The sequence below is a fragment of the Thunnus albacares genome, chromosome 15 (genome assembly GCF_914725855.1).
Source record: "Thunnus albacares chromosome 15, fThuAlb1.1, whole genome shotgun sequence".
Classification (NCBI taxonomy): domain Eukaryota; kingdom Metazoa; phylum Chordata; class Actinopteri; order Scombriformes; family Scombridae; genus Thunnus; species Thunnus albacares.
The window spans coordinates 11,361,350-11,377,230 of NC_058120.1; the positions used below are offsets into that span (position 1 = coordinate 11,361,350).

Here is a 15,881-nt window from a genome sequence, read left to right on the forward strand (position 1 = left end):
CTGAAAGTTAATACGATATTTTTTTGCGTTAGTGTTGTATTTGTGAACGGAGCCTGCGCCACCCCCCATTCGACTACTGACGGGTTTCTGAATAAACTTAAGTTTTTGGTGGCCACCGCGGTCTCATTCTTGTTGTCACGCAGTGAGTGTGCTGCAGGGACGAACTCTAAACACCATTTGAACGCAGACTGTCAGGCCCGAAGATGTCAGCTCAAATCATAAGTGGGAAAGAGGTTTCAGCGTAAGTATCACATTTTATTCAGCACGTTTATGAATGCACAGGTATCCAGATAGACGTAACCAGCCTGAAGCATGGATCTCAGTGCTGGCTAACTAGGAAGCTAACTAGCCAACTGAGTTAGTTTAAAACAACTTTTGTGCAGTCTGCCAGCCTTATGCACATTTTACATGCAGCTGTTTTTTGTTTCAAGGAACTGCTCTTCCCAGTGCAGGCAGCAGAAAAACGTTTAATAACTTAGTATTAATTCGCCCTACATGGTGCTGGCCACGTGAATGAAGTGTGCCAACAATTGTCATTGTTAATAATAGGTAATCAGCCGAGAAATCACAGTGGATACCCCTCTCAAGGTGCATGTGATATGTGTTTCCTGACAGTCATGTAGGTTAGTCTAAATGTGCAATGCTGGTTTTTGAGCAACTGTCAAAATTTGGTAAAAATCCATTATGATTCAGCCATTAAAATTTGTGGCATGAATGATTACAAATCCTGCAGTATTATGTAAGAAGTTGTGGTGGTGTGATATGATCTTTGTCCTATTGCCCTCCACCGAACTCAGGTGATGAGGCTGTCAAACACCAGTCATGACATTCAGAAAACCCTACTTGTGTCGTTCTTTTAATATTTGAGTACAATCTTCAAAATATGTTTTAAAGTTTGACTGAATCCAAAAAAAAGTGCAGGACATTTAGTTTGCATGTGCCTGTCACAAGACCTAACAGCCTGCACCCTGTTAACTGCCCCTCACAGAACTCATTAGGTAATTATTTCATGCAACACAAAGGGGCTGTACAGTCTCGCCACAGGTCTGCTGTCCCTTCAGTTGGAAGATTTACACTCATTATCTCTGAATCTGGCATACCATTTACTGTGCTGGACAAGTAGCCTTTATGGATTCAGGTTTATTGATGAGGTTTTCTTTGCCTTTCAGGAAAAGTAGTTTTCTACAGTCAGTTATCCAAAAGTGTGTTCTATTAAGAAGCATCACAATCAGAGCATAACTACTACAGTACTGTTTGTTGTATGAATGGCTTTTGTTTATAGGAGTTAATTGAGTTGATCAGTGACCAGGAATTGAGATGTCTCAAAGGCTTCTTTATGTGATGAGTATTCTTGTTATGATGCAATATGTAATAATGATTGGATTTACTAGTGTGCATAGTCATAGTCCTCATTTTCTCTCTTCTCCTGATTTAATAAATATAAAGCAAATCTTGCTTTATATTAAATCTGTCCTCAGGCCATATGGAAAATTGTTTTCCTAAAAAACAAAATTGCAATACCGGGTTCAGTTTTTTTTTTTTTTAATATTACTTGCACTAAATCATTAAATCATTTAAAATATGTATTGTATAATTGTTTCCTCTCCATTGTAGCCTTTAGGGAGGCTAATGTTATGCAATTGGGATGCCTGATGTTATAAATGGGGCTCGTAGACCTTCAGATCATCCACGATTTGAGAATATAAAGCTCTTTTTTGCAGGATCACTTTGGCAAAAACACTCTAAGGTTGCTTAAAGGTAGCTCAAATTGGTGTCATGCATCTATAATCAGTAGAAAGCACTTGGTGTATTTCTAAGTTAAAGTGATGCACAGAGAAGATGCAGGCTTAATCTAAATCACTTTTGTAGGTTAGAGTTTTAAACAAGATCATCAGTCTAGCTTTACATATTTTTGAATGGCCTTGCTCTCATTCTCATCCGCAGTGGACAAGATCAACAAAGCAGATTAGATATGTGGTTTATTGTGTTAATACAATACAAAAGAAATGCAATCAGGTCTTTGCTTTGTTCAGACACACATGATAGATCTTAAGATTACTTTTAATTGCTGTGAGCTGAAGTCCAGTTTACCTAGTGTCACAGCTGTCTGTCTTTTCTTTGATTTGTTCAATTGATTTTGCCTAATCTTTATCTCAGGTGTGACTTATCTGTTCCCCCAACACAAAATACTGGAATATTTCCCACTCTCCAAATTGTTAAACAAGTAAAGATAAAGCAAAGACAAAGACCAAAGATACAATCATTTTCCTGGAGGGACTCTGATGGCTGGGCTTTATGACTGAGGACTGGAAAATGATTATCATTTTAACAATGAGATAGCCAGATGGCATGTTCACAAAGTCTGTAACTACTGCGAGGAAATGGAATGAGTTGGGCCTTTGGTGTTTGTACCATATGATCCTAGCTTATTGTAGTAATTGTAAAACTGCGTGAATGGTACAACAATCACTGCACAGAGATTTAAACCATTATTGAAAACTTTATTCTATTGTGTTTTCTCAGGCAGGTGAGGCAGCGTTTGAAGAATGAAGTTGAGCAGATGAAGCTGCAGGACCCCAACTTCAGACCTGGTCTAGTGGTTCTACAGGTGAGTGCAAGATGGGAAGTTTGGGAACTATCACATGAAAGGGTAAAAAAAACATTTTTGGATGTTTCATATCAGCTTATTTTGCCATGTACTCTCTCATGGCTTGCCCCTGGAGATGGTCGGCAGGTAAGGATTTGGATCTACTGTGTATCCTTGACTTTGTGTTATTGTGTGCTGTTGCATGCATACACAGTTTATAAATGTGTACTACTATTAATGTCTACTAAAGTCTCCCTTTTGTAGATAGACACATGTCTGTAATACATACACGCAAAGTGATTCTATCTGTCTTTGCAGGTTGGAGACCGTGATGATTCAAATCTCTATATCAGCATGAAGTTGAAGGCAGCAGCAGAGGTAAACAAAATCATTGTTTTTTTTTATCTTCACTTCACTTCTACTGTAATTTGTTCACAGTCACTTCTAACTTCAGACCTAATCTCTTTGTATGTGTACACAGATTGGAATAAATGCCACACATATGAGACTCCCCAAGACTGCAACAGAGGAGGAGGTGAGGAGGAGGTTGATGTTTTGAAACTAGGAGAACACAGTAAATGACAATGAAGTACGTGTACCTGAAAGTATAAAGTCATCTGTCTGTTTGTCTGTCTGTAGATTCTTCACAGTATCACAGAGGTGAATGAGAACTCGTCTATCCACGGCCTCATTGTCCAGCTGCCCTTAGACTCAATCCACAAGATCGACACAGAGAAGGTCACCAACGCCGTGGCCCCAGAGAAGGATGTAGACGGGTAAGCAAAGACATAAGTTAAGGATCATCTTCATTTGAAGGTTTGTTTACTCCTCTTTTGAATCAAGCTGATGTGTTTCTCTGCTTCCTTTTTAATTCTCAAAAAATATCCAAGTGAGACAAATCTCACTTGGATACTTTTAGGTTTTAAGATATAATTAATTTATAATATTTAATTCTTGTGTGTGTTTTGGTCCATTCACAGACTGACCAGCATAAATGCAGGGAAGCTGTCTCGTGGAGACCTGGGCGATTGCTTCATCCCCTGCACGCCAAACGGCTGCATGGAACTGATCAGACAGACTGGTAAACACAACAATTTGATATCCTCAAAGCTGCGTTGTCAAGTAAAAAGGCAGTCTGTGCTTTTTGAATACGGTCTGAATGAACTGATGGGTCGACTGCTTCTCTACAGGTGTGTCTGTGGCAGGGAAGAGAGCGGTTGTGATTGGTCGCAGCAAGATTGTGGGTGCACCGATGCATGACCTGCTGCTGTGGAACCACGCCACTGTCACCACCTGTCACTCTAAAACCGCTGATCTCGCTGGGGAGGTACAAACATAACACTTTATCTTAAAAAATCTATAATTTTACTACTGATCTGGTGTGTTGTTTTACAAGCAAACTACATTTCTCTATACACCAAGTAGCAGCTATTCAAAATCCCAATCTGACATGTTGGTTTAATTTTAGGATTCACAAATCCCTGATGTAAAAAAAAAAAACTAAAGAGACTTCAACTCAATTCAGCTTCTGCTTTCAGTGCATAAAACCAGGTGGAATATATACATGATAATGTAATAAATCATGAACAAAAAAATGTTGAATATTCTGACAAATTAGCAGGTATTTTTAATGAAACTTTTCCAGGTGCTCCATAAACAACTGGTTAATGAGGGCATACTTGCAATTATAGATCTTTGCTGCCGCTAAGTGGTAGAAACTATAATATCATGTATTACAATATTTAGGACATTGCTATTGAGTCATGTAAGAAGTAATATCTGCCAAGCACAGAATCAGTGATTTTCTCTTTTTCGGTAAGCATTCACTCATGTCCATCATTGTTTTCGTCCAGGTGGGCAAAGCAGATATTCTGGTTGTCGGCATTGGGAAAGCAGAGATGGTAAAAGGAGAGTGGATCAAGAAAGGAGCAGTGGTCATCGACTGTGGCATCAACCATGTTCCAGGTTTGCTTCTGCAGGCTTTTCTGTCTACTGTAGTTTTAGGTTTTTTTCTTGTGTTTTTTCAGAGGTAATTGTATGTTATTTACCTCAAAGTTTCTCTCTGTGTCATTCAGATGAGACTAAACCTAGTGGGAAGCGGGTAGTGGGTGATGTCCAGTATGCTTCAGCCAAGGAGCAGGCTGGCTTCATCACCCCGGTGCCTGGCGGTGTGGGACCCATGACTGTGGCCATGCTGATGGCGGTAAGGTCCATCTGTGAATCCTGAACTTTATTTCACTTTAGCATTCATTTAGGTAGAATTTCTGTGACAGTGTCGAGTTCTCCTTGAATATGCCGCAGTGTTCATCAGAGCAGCCTTATCAGTGCTATTTAAAAACACTGTTTATTGAACCTGCTGGTTTTTACACAGGACACACCTGCTCTCTCAGATGCTTTTGTCTTGATTTACTGCAATAGTCTAATAATGACATTTTAATTGCAGCTGAAAGATTTTTTTTTTTTTTTGTATTTTCATCACTAGCATAAGTATGTTAGGTGGGAGCAGTATGTAAGGTTGAAAATGTATGCTTTTTGTTCTTTGGTTTCATGTATCCTAAATAATAAAAGAATGACTTGTGTTTGTGTATGTGTGTGTAGAACACAGTGCTGAGTGCAAGGCGTTTCCTGGAGAGCCATCAACCAGGGAAGTGGGACATTTCGTACACCAAACTCAATCTCCAGAAGCCCGTGCCAAGGTTTGTCTCATTCTCCTCCTGCGTCACATTTCCCCCTCTCTTAGTCATGTGTGCTTTAACTTCTCATGAAGGATTTGTTAAATTCAATAACCAACATGCAAGAGGAGCCGGTTTAATTCTTTATCACATGTTAGGAATCTCATAATGTGGTCTTTCTCTTACAGTCTATGCTGTTTACACCTTTGCTCAGATAAAAAAGTAATTTTGTGTCTTTTGTAACTCCAACAGTGACATTGTGATTTCTCGCTCCTGTGTGCCCAAGCCCATTGGCCATCTAGCAAGGGAGGTGGGCCTTCTGTCTGATGAGGTGGAGCTCTATGGCAAGACCAAGGCCAAGGTCCAACTGAATATTATCAAACGCCTGCAGGGTCAACCAGACGGCAAATATGTGGTGGTCACTGGGTATGCTGTCAGCACTTTTATCTACTGTTGTTGTCTCTGATTATAGCATTTCTTTGATTATTCCCTATTTTTTAGTCTTCATTTTAAGGTAATAATATACTCATAGTGTTTGAAATCATTTTTTCTCACCTGCCAAGAACTGGTTAAATTACATAAATTACTCACCAAGAGTAATTTATGTAATTTATCAATTATGTCAATTGCTTATTTCTTGGAAGTAATTTAATAGCATTGTTTATTATCTTTATAAAGAATCATATTATAACAAAGAAATTAGTATGAAGTTATTATGATAAGCAATTCAGTGTTTTGAATTAATAGCACTAATTACTAATAGTAATAAAGATAATCGCTCACAAAATTAAACTTAACCTAATTTTATCTTTTAGGTCAATTCCATTAAAATAATTTGATTATTTAATGGGATTTGTTTTCACACTAGCTGTTAGATACTATATACTGACTCAGAATCACTATTTATGGTTGTAATATTAATTTTTTTCATATTGCTCAGTGAGTTCATACAGTGGACAAGTCTTCTAATTCGTCATACAGCAGAACTCAAAATTACAAAAGACCATTCTCATGTGTACCTCTCACCACATACTCTGTTTAAGTCACACATATAGTGCCAAACTTTGGGCCCTACTGGTAAATATGTGCAGTGCTGACAATAATCTCTGTCTGCAGCATTACACCCACTCCTCTGGGGGAGGGAAAGAGCACCACCACCATCGGCCTGGTCCAGGCGCTGGGAGCCCACATGAAGCTCAATGTGTTCGCTTGTGTCCGACAGCCTTCACAGGGACCCACCTTCGGCATTAAAGGTGATCTTTGGAAAAATGTACACTCAGTGACAGGATGCACATGTTACGAACTGCTGAAATGTAAATTTTTAGTTCTGTACTGATATATTTATCTTCATTATTATTATTATGTTTTGTCTTGTGTCTGCAGGGGGTGCCGCAGGAGGTGGATATTCTCAAGTCATTCCGATGGAAGAGGTACTGCATCCCTGTTTAAAGTTATAAACTGTTATTATAATAATACAAAGGAAATTTGAATTAACAAGTCTGTTCATTTTAGTTCAACCTCCATCTCACGGGCGACATTCACGCCATCACGGCTGCCAACAACTTGGTGGCTGCTGCCATCGATGCCCGCATGTTCCACGAGTACACACAAACTGACAAGGTGGGTACTCTATTTTGTCAGTGGTTTCTTATAAAAATACACTTCTTACAAGTTAATAACGATTAGCTTTGCTTCCGTATACATCTTTAGGCCCTGTACAATCGCTTGGTTCCCCTCAGTGGAGGACAGAGGAAGTTCTCCCCCGTCCAGATTAACAGACTAAAAGTAAGCAATCGCTTCATAGACTTGCAGGTTTGATTTAACTCACAGTCTATAGTACAGGGCACCTCTGACATTTAAGGTTTCTACTTTTTTAAGAAACTGGGCATAGAGAAGACCGATCCCTCTACTCTGACTGAGGAAGAGATCACCCGCTTTGCCCGTCTGGACATTGAACCAAGCTCTGTCACCTGGCAGAGAGGTACGAACATCTGAGAGGCCTCTTCATCCTCAGTAGTTCTGCTGTATGTATGAGAGTGTATTGATCAGACTTTATGTATGTTTTATAAAATGTTTTTGTTGTCTCTGTGTGTCAATTCAGTGTTGGATACCAATGATCGATTCCTGAGGAAGATCACAATCGGCCAGTCGCCTACTGAAAAGGGATACACAAGAGAGGTAACAGAAAAGATCCACAAAGCTGTTTCTTATTCAGTAAAATTCAGTAGATGCTGTAATCACATAAAAACTCTACGCTTAGTCGGTTTAAGCATTGGATTGAAAGAAGGACCCAGAAAGAGTTTTGGGGAGTTTGCAAAGTTAAAAATACTTAAGTTTAGCTTCTGTTACTATAATGAGACACTTTGAACTAGGGCTGGGCGATATGGACGAAATCAAATATCACAATATATTTGACCACAAACCTTGATATCAATATTGTGACAATATTGTAGGGATGACTATTGGTGCTTTCACAAAATATTGACACAATGAGATTTTTGATAAATAAGGATCAGTAATGTGGATATAATGACTAAGTGGTTAAAGGCAAATAATAGAACAGCTAGAACAGTCTGGTAAGTTGATAAAATTACATCACTTCATGGTAAATTGACTGCACTTATATAGCGCCTTTCTAGTCTTCCAACTGCTCAAAGTGCTTTTACATTACAGGCCACATTCACCTATTCACACCACATTCATATGCTGATGGCAGGGGTTGCCATGCAAGGTGCCAACCTGCACATCAGTTAGAACTAATCATTCATACACACATTCACACATGGCACAGCATCGGGAGCAATTTTGGGCTCAGTATCTTGCCCGAGGACATTTTGACATGTGGACTGGAGGAGCCAGGAATCGAACTGCTGATCTTCCAGTTAGTGGATGACCCGCTCTACCTCCTGAGCCAAAGCCGCCCTGCTGCATCACCAAAATCTAAGACAATATCTAGTCTCATATCACGATATCGATATGATATCGATATATTGCCCAGCCCTAATGTGAACAACTATTCTGTTGCTGATAAAGGGATATACCTTTGCGGTGACCTCCTTGTCTTCCAGGCCCAGTTTGACATCACAGTGGCCAGTGAAATCATGGCAGTGCTCGCCCTCACCAGCAGCCTGGAGGACATGCGTCAGCGTCTAGCCAAGATGGTCGTGGCCACCAGCCGCAGCGGACAGCCTATCACCACCGAGGATCTGGTCAGTGCTCTAGAGTCTCCTTCCAAGTGTGACTTTCTGAATTTAAGAAAAGACTCATATGCCGCACATGTTATGCCACTTGTAATGAAGCTGTCTGTGTAATAAAATGTTGTCTCTATAGGGTGTGTGTGGTGCTCTAACTGTGCTAATGAAAGATGCCATCAAGCCAAACCTGATGCAGACTTTGGAGGTAGGTTAAACTCAACACACATGTTCCAAAGCTCAGTTCTTTGACATTTACTGTTGTTGTTGTTTGTTGTTGTTGTTGGTATAACTGTCACAAGCAAACACATTGAGCTTTTAGTCAAAGTGTTGATTTTCTCTAAATCTTTCGTTATCCAAACCTAAGTGTGTACTAGAGAGGTTACGTTGTCTTGAGTTTTGTGTCACATGTGAGTCGTCTAAATCCACAGGGAAACCCTGTTTTTGTCCATGCGGGCCCCTTTGCCAACATCGCCCATGGCAACTCCTCCATCCTGGCCGATAAAATTGCTTTGAAATTGGTCGGACCCGAGGGCTTTGTAGGTGAGTGGAGCTGAGAAAATGGCTCGATGATAGCTTTTATTTAATCAATGTTATTTAATCAATGCTAATCAATGTTGTGCCTGGTCTAGCACTGAAGTGCTGCAGTAAATGTTGGCTTGTATTGTATGTGTTGATTGTACATGTGAGTAGATATAAGATATTATAGCTGTGATTCTGTTCCTGTTCTCTTTGTCACACAACTGTTGTGGATTTTGCCAGTGACGGAGGCTGGCTTTGGTGCTGACATCGGCATGGAGAAGTTCTTCAACATCAAGTGCCGCTACTCAGGCCTAAGGCCCCATGTGGTGGTGTTGGTGGCCACTGTGCGAGCCCTGAAGATGCACGGAGGAGGACCAACGGTGAGTTTTCTTCTACTTCCTAATGACAAGATAATTACTATAGTGACTTTAATTTAGGGAGAAAAACAAACACTCATGCTTTTACATAAATGTACGATTCTGCATTACTGTCACATTTCTCCACTGTGAATTCTGAACACAACATCAGCATTCACACAATCACAATAAATATTCCCTTTGCATGTCCTTCAGTGAATGACATCGCACTGCTGGGAGTGCAATTATGTTTCCTGCTGAGTGGACATCACAGAGCAATCACTCACTCATACTGTCCTGTTTTCACACTGCTTCTTAATAATTGTGAGGCAAACAACTGAGAAAAAAATCTTAAGAATGGTCTCATTATGCAAGATTTGATGAGCTCATTCTCGTACTTATTAAATTAACTGAAATATTTTACTTTTTTGTTTACTAATTTTTGTTCAGGTCACTGCTGGGATGCCTCTGCCTAAGGAATATATCGAGGAGGTAATGAAGAAGAACCAAATGTCAAAAAATGATTTTGTTTTCTGTTGATGAGCTGTAGATCAACATCTCGTCATCGAGATTCTTTTAAGTTATTAGTTTGTATGGATCCATGTCTGCACACTTAATAATATGTCAGAACAGCAACTGAAGTGTAACAGCTTTGTGTAAGCATACAGTAAACATTTTATAAGCATCAACATAGAACTTTTCTGTGGACGACTTTCTCACAAGCTAATTTAAAAGTGTTTGTGTACCTGCACGTAGAACCTGGAGCTGCTGGAGAAGGGTTGCAGCAACATGAGGAAGCAGATAGAGAACGCAAAGCACTTCGGCGTGCCTGTGGTGGTGGCCGTCAATGCTTTCAAGTAAGTGAAGGATGACGATATGGTAGGAAAAAAGACTAAAAAGAACTATACAACCACAAACATTGATACAGAAAACTTTATTCTACTTAAAGCTGCTTTAATCAATATATTTCCACTTATAAAGGATCAAATGACTGTGTGACATGAAAGGGGTCGCTTGTAGTGACGAACCCACAGAGAATGATCAATGTTGTGTTTATAGCTTGTTGTGCTTCCCCCAAATGGCCAAAACAAACATCAATGAATTCAGGTTTAAAGCAGGATAAAGTGGTTGTGAATCTGTTTAATTATTTTTCTCACAAATTAGAATGCATTAGGCTGAATGACATTTACTAATTTCTTATTATCTCAAATATATAACCTTTGTTTAAGGCAGAAAGGAATTGTGTCAATAAATAGATAAGGCAAAAAGTAGTGATAGAAATGTGTTGTGTCATATATATATATATATGTAGTAAAGACATTTTTGGGTTTTTCTTGAATGACCAATCTGCCGGTTTATGTCCCTTAACCCTTACGTATGGGAACATTCTCCCTGTCTATTTATCTCTCATGCTTTTCATTGTGCTTTCCCATCCTGCAGGACCGACACCATGGCTGAGCTGGAGTTGGTCTGCAACATGGCCAAAGCTGCCGGAGCCTTCGACGCCGTGCGCTGCTCCCACTGGGCCGAGGGTGGAGCCGGCGCAGTGGCCCTGGGTCAGGCCGTCCAGAGGGCCTCTGAGGCCCCCAGCAGCTTCAAGTTCCTCTATGATTTGGAGGTATGTGCCCTTACCTTTACTGGGGCAGTCCATTGCTATTTCTGTTTCTCAGTTTTTTGTCTGTAAGTGTTACTAAAGATATCAGCCATCTGATACTTGAAGAAAAAAATGATGTCCTTATCCACAAGGAAATGCTCTCTTATACATGTATCCAGTATCTCAGTGAAATAAGTAATTAAAAATAACGTCCATGTAAACTGAAATCAAGAACTGCATGTGTACAAGTTTTGTCTGGTTGGCACTCATGTGCAGGCATATCAACTGAAGGACTACACTGACGGTAGTGTGTATATTATTTATAATTCCATTTTAGCTCCCTATTGCTGATAAGATTCGAATAATCGCCCAGAAGATCTATGGAGCGGATGATATTGAGCTTCTCCCGGAGGCCCAGCAGAAGGTGGAGCTCTACACCAAACAGGTCACCATCTCTTCTAGTCTATATGTTTCTTTCTACTGCACTGTTTGGCCTGTTTATTGGTTGCTGCTGTCAGTTGAGGTCATCATAATTGGACGGAGAATGCTTGAATAGGCTTTTTGTAAAAGATCCATGAAATTGATTGTTTTGGTCTACTTGTCTCCCCTCAGGGTTTCGGCAATCTGCCGATCTGCATGGCGAAGACACACCTGTCTCTCTCTCACGAGGCAGACAAGAAGGGTGTGCCCACAGGGTTCATCCTGCCAATCAGAGACATCCGTGCCAGTGTGGGCGCTGGCTTTCTCTTCCCGCTAGTTGGGACGGTAAGCTTTTTTTATTTATGTTGAATAAACAATTGCTTTCCACAGAATTGCCAAAGATGTCATTTCTGAGAGTCAAGGGTGTGACTCTTCACTGCTCTGCACCATCCAACTGCATCCCAGTGCACACATCTGAGTCTCCATGTCACCAGAAATGTGTACAGTATATCAATTACATACTGTTTAATTGTCTATAATAAAAAGATTTTCTATTTCTGTGTTTTCTTCCTAGATGCCCACAATCCCTGGTCTGCCAACCAGGCCATGTTTCTATGATATTGACCTGGATCCTGAGACTGAGCAGGTCAACGGGCTCTTCTAAAACAGGGCTCTGCTCTGTATGATGGTAAGGAGAGGAATTAAGACTTTCAGATATCAATCTTACACAGGAGTTGGTAGGAATGTATGATAACTATTAATATGTTGCCCTTTTTGTTTTCTTTGTCTCAGTGTATAGATGTGGCCCAGCTTCTGAGCCTTAATGAAATGTGATGGACTGCTGTTATAACGGGAAGCGCCTCGAGCTCATCTGCTGGTGCTGTTTTTGTTTGTTCTTTTTCACTGAGCCACTGACATCTGTAAATAATTGATTTGCTTTGCCCAGAGGGCTGTTGATGGGTAAATCAAGGAATTTAGTCACAGAACGGTTTATCCTCCTGACGCTGCAAATCTGTGAAAGGCTTTTTGCAAGGGGGAAACTATACATCCTGTTGAAATTTCTTTTAGTTACATTGCTGGCTGCAGAAAAATCAAGCCCTGCTTATGTTTTCACATCCCAGAACCCCCCCCATGACTCTAAAGTGGTAGATCTGGACTCTTGTATTAACTACCTGTGTATATTTTGTGTCCATTACATCAGGAGCATCTATTCCAGTCCACTGTCATTGATAATCAACTGAATAAAAAATGCCTTTCCGATAAATTCACTATTAGAAAATGTTGTCTAACCATAAAATAATACTGTCTTACAAAATGTTTTGTAATTTTTTTTTGAGTGATCTTGTCTAATTTCCTGTCAAAAGTCCTATTTTGCCTGTCATGAATTCTAATTAAATATTTCTAACAATGTATAACATTGAACCAATCGGCACTGATGTGAGAATACACTGTCATGATGTTGTAAATCAGTGGTTTCCACTTTCTTGGCAAATAAATCTCCTTGATAGAAACCACATATCAATCTCTTTCTTTTTTTAGATTTATTCTTACTGTATTATTATTATTCTATCAGTCATTTTCACTTTTTTTCTACAGTTAATATCAGTAGAACATATGATAGAGTGAATGTAGTTACTGTTTTTCTGTGGATCTCCAGACACTGAGTGATACCTGTTGATAGAAATGAAGGTGAGTGTGGCATGATTACATGCAGGGCACAAAATTAGCACCAGCCACAAGCCAAATGCTGGTAAAAATACATAAGTGGCCGGTAGATTTGCTTTACTCACCAGCCAAAAACAACCCAATGGTAATCTATTGAGCAGCTGGTAAAATTTTAACATTCACTGAGCATTTGGCTGATGGACAAAAAAGTTAATTTTGCACACTGATGCAGGGAACTTTTCTTTCACACACAGACAAATCAATATTGCAAATGAATCAGGAAATTGTTTCTCAAATGCATTTCAAGACATTTTGATGGTGTAATATTTTTGTTAATAAATATCTTATTTCCTTCTTTTCTTTGTATCTGTTTATAAGGGTAGGGGGTGGTTGGCAACACGTCACTCATTGCATCACTATGGAAACTCGTGTGCCGTGTGGTTGTTACAGCTCCGTTGAGCGTCTGAGGGGTAGAGGCACATTCAAAGAAGTGCCACATGCAGTATTATGTAGTGGAATAAGAGGAATAAACAGACATAACTGACAGGTAAGGAGCAATTTTGCATGCAGTTTATTAACTGAGCTTAATATGCTCAACTGAAATATGTTGATAGAAACTGAAAATTTGAAACTTGCATATTTCCTCAAAAAACTGAATGTGATTTATTAATGTGTGTTTTTGAAAAGCCCCTCCAGGTTACACTGGACTGTTTGGAAATATGTTTTATTGAAAAGTAACATATTTTATGACTATAAATATACATGAATGTATGAATCATTGAGGTGAAATCAGACAGCAGTGTTCAGAAAGGTCTAATCAGCATTTTGACAGAGAGTGACTCACTGATGCACAGACTGGCTGCTGTGAAACAATAATGGATGGTATACCAGTGTGACAAACTGCAAAGTGCATATAAATTGTGTTTTTTGATATTTGGGGGTACATGTTTGATTAAACAAATGTTCTCCTATTAGCAGGCAAACAGTTGAAGACCATAGATGATCTGAAAAGTACCATGTCAGTGAAAGAAGCTCAAACTGGTAGTTCAGTTAAGAAAGTGCTTAGGAGAAAACTGACAGTTCCTTCACATCTTCTACCAGGAAAATCAAAGATTAAAACTGGAAGACACCGTGACATAAACTACAGCTGTAATAAGACTGACATTTCAGTACAAAGCTGTGAAGAGAAAATCAGTGAAGAAGTTAAAACAGGACGTCAGAGAAAATCACCTCAAGCTGATCAATTGGACCAAAATCGGTTTGCACAAAAGCTGACTGCTTTAAAGCAAATTTTCTCAACATCAGTCGACTGCTTCACATGCACCTTTAAATCCGACCACGATGAAGGTGAATATTGTGCAGTTACAATCTTCAACACACACACCAGAGACTCTGTGGACCTAAAAACTCAGCCAGCTGTCGATGGCTTTTCAGCTACAGAAATACAGCAATGCACCACTGCAGAATATAAGTCATCTGTGGAAGAGAGGGAAGCAATTCACTTCAATCCACTCATTACTGTTACTAAACTGAAGTCAAAAGCAAAGTCGTCACGGCCAGAAAATTCTTCGCAGCTGAAAACATGTTGGAGGCAGAGACCAAAAAAGGCTTCTCCTTTCTTCCAAGAGTGTATTGGAGAAAGTAAGGAGTACATCCCATTGGAGATGATAGTGCTGGCTAATAAACACACTGATGAGAGCAGAACCTCGAGCACATACCCAAATGAGATAAAATGTCCTGATGTGCTTACTGTGAGTGTAGATGTGACTGATATAACATCGGAGATGAGTAATGAAGACAGAGAAGCTTTCGAAACATCACATGCGAGTGATGACATGAATGTGATGGCAGGACCTCGAGGAAATGGTGGTGGGATTGTGATTGGTAGTGAAGAGTATCAGATTAGCCCACATTCTTCCGAGAAGTCCCGTTTTGCTCGGAATAGCACGTTGAGTCAGGATTTTGGCCATCATTTGACTAATTTGGACAATTTACCCCAACGAGAAAGCATAAACACCCCTAATGTCAACACAAAGAGAACTGCGCCAGAGCATCCAACATTTAGTGATGAGATCAGACTTCATGCAGCATTCAACAGTGACTCATACTCAATTCACCACAATGCTGTTGCAGAAAATGCCATGGGTCCAATGGGAAACACAATGCCAGCAGGCACTGTGACAGAAAATGTCGCAGTTATGGAAAATTTAGACATAGACACGTCTGATAGCAGTTTTTATGCAAGGATGGTGCACTCAGAGCAAAATGCTGAGCAACAGTGTGAGGAAAGAGAGCTCTTCCTGCTACAAACAGCACGCTTTGTGGTTCAAGTTGCCATAAAAACTGCACTGAAACTGTTTGAAGAAGAACAGCTGGATACTGCTGCCCATCTGGATTGCTGACACTGACCAGAGGTGGATATACCATATGACTGCCAAGTAAAGTAATGAGAAAGATTATTTACAATAAGATGTGCTGCACACACAATACAGTATGTTTCTGAAGTAGCTTCCACTGATCACTGACACATGCCGAAGTTACAATGTTCATTAAGTGGGAAAACAGCAATTTCTGTCTTATGGGAGTTATGTCCTGGCAAAGACATAGTCCGACACATCTGTACATTTTTTGTACAGATTAAACAAGCAAGATATGTGTTAATTAGTGAGATTTAGAGGTGCTGGTAGGTTTGCCACCTTTAAAACCAGGCTAGCTGTTTCCTTTTGTTTCCAGTCTTTATGCTAAGCTAAGCTAACTGGCTGCTCATATTATTTTGTCATCTAACTCTCAGCAAGAAGGCAAATAAGTCTATGTCCCAAAATATCACACTTTTCCTTTAAAACTAGATTTTGACTTTATTTGAACAGGAGGCCT

At 39.8% G+C, this 15,881-nt stretch overlaps 1 protein-coding gene across 1 annotated transcript; it reads left to right on the forward strand.

Moving 5' to 3' along the window:
* Positions 1-86: 86 nt before the first annotated feature.
* mthfd1b (methylenetetrahydrofolate dehydrogenase (NADP+ dependent) 1b) lies at positions 87-12,853 on the forward strand. The gene is made up of 28 exons (XM_044376109.1): positions 87-241; positions 2,524-2,608; positions 2,906-2,965; positions 3,069-3,122; positions 3,227-3,363; positions 3,568-3,668; positions 3,778-3,914; positions 4,441-4,552; positions 4,663-4,790; positions 5,186-5,283; positions 5,512-5,685; positions 6,376-6,512; positions 6,643-6,689; positions 6,772-6,879; positions 6,970-7,044; positions 7,138-7,240; positions 7,361-7,437; positions 8,328-8,468; positions 8,590-8,658; positions 8,882-8,993; positions 9,213-9,352; positions 9,779-9,820; positions 10,085-10,185; positions 10,769-10,946; positions 11,260-11,367; positions 11,535-11,687; positions 11,917-12,030; positions 12,135-12,853. The coding sequence occupies exons 1-27, from the start codon at positions 204-206 to the stop codon at positions 12,004-12,006; spliced, it is 2,805 nt and encodes a 934-aa protein (XP_044232044.1). The 5' UTR covers positions 87-203; the 3' UTR covers positions 12,007-12,030; positions 12,135-12,853.
* Positions 12,854-15,881: the final 3,028 nt, after the last annotated feature.

Coding starts and splice junctions, on each gene's coding strand:
- mthfd1b (XM_044376109.1), top strand. CDS start 204: ATGTCAGCTCAAATCATAAGTGGGAAAGAGGTTTCAGC. Junction 3,669..3,777: donor GGAACTGATCAGACAGACTG/GTAAACACAACA, acceptor GCTTCTCTACAG/GTGTGTCTGTGGCAGGGAAG. Junction 5,284..5,511: donor CTCCAGAAGCCCGTGCCAAG/GTTTGTCTCATT, acceptor TAACTCCAACAG/TGACATTGTGATTTCTCGCT.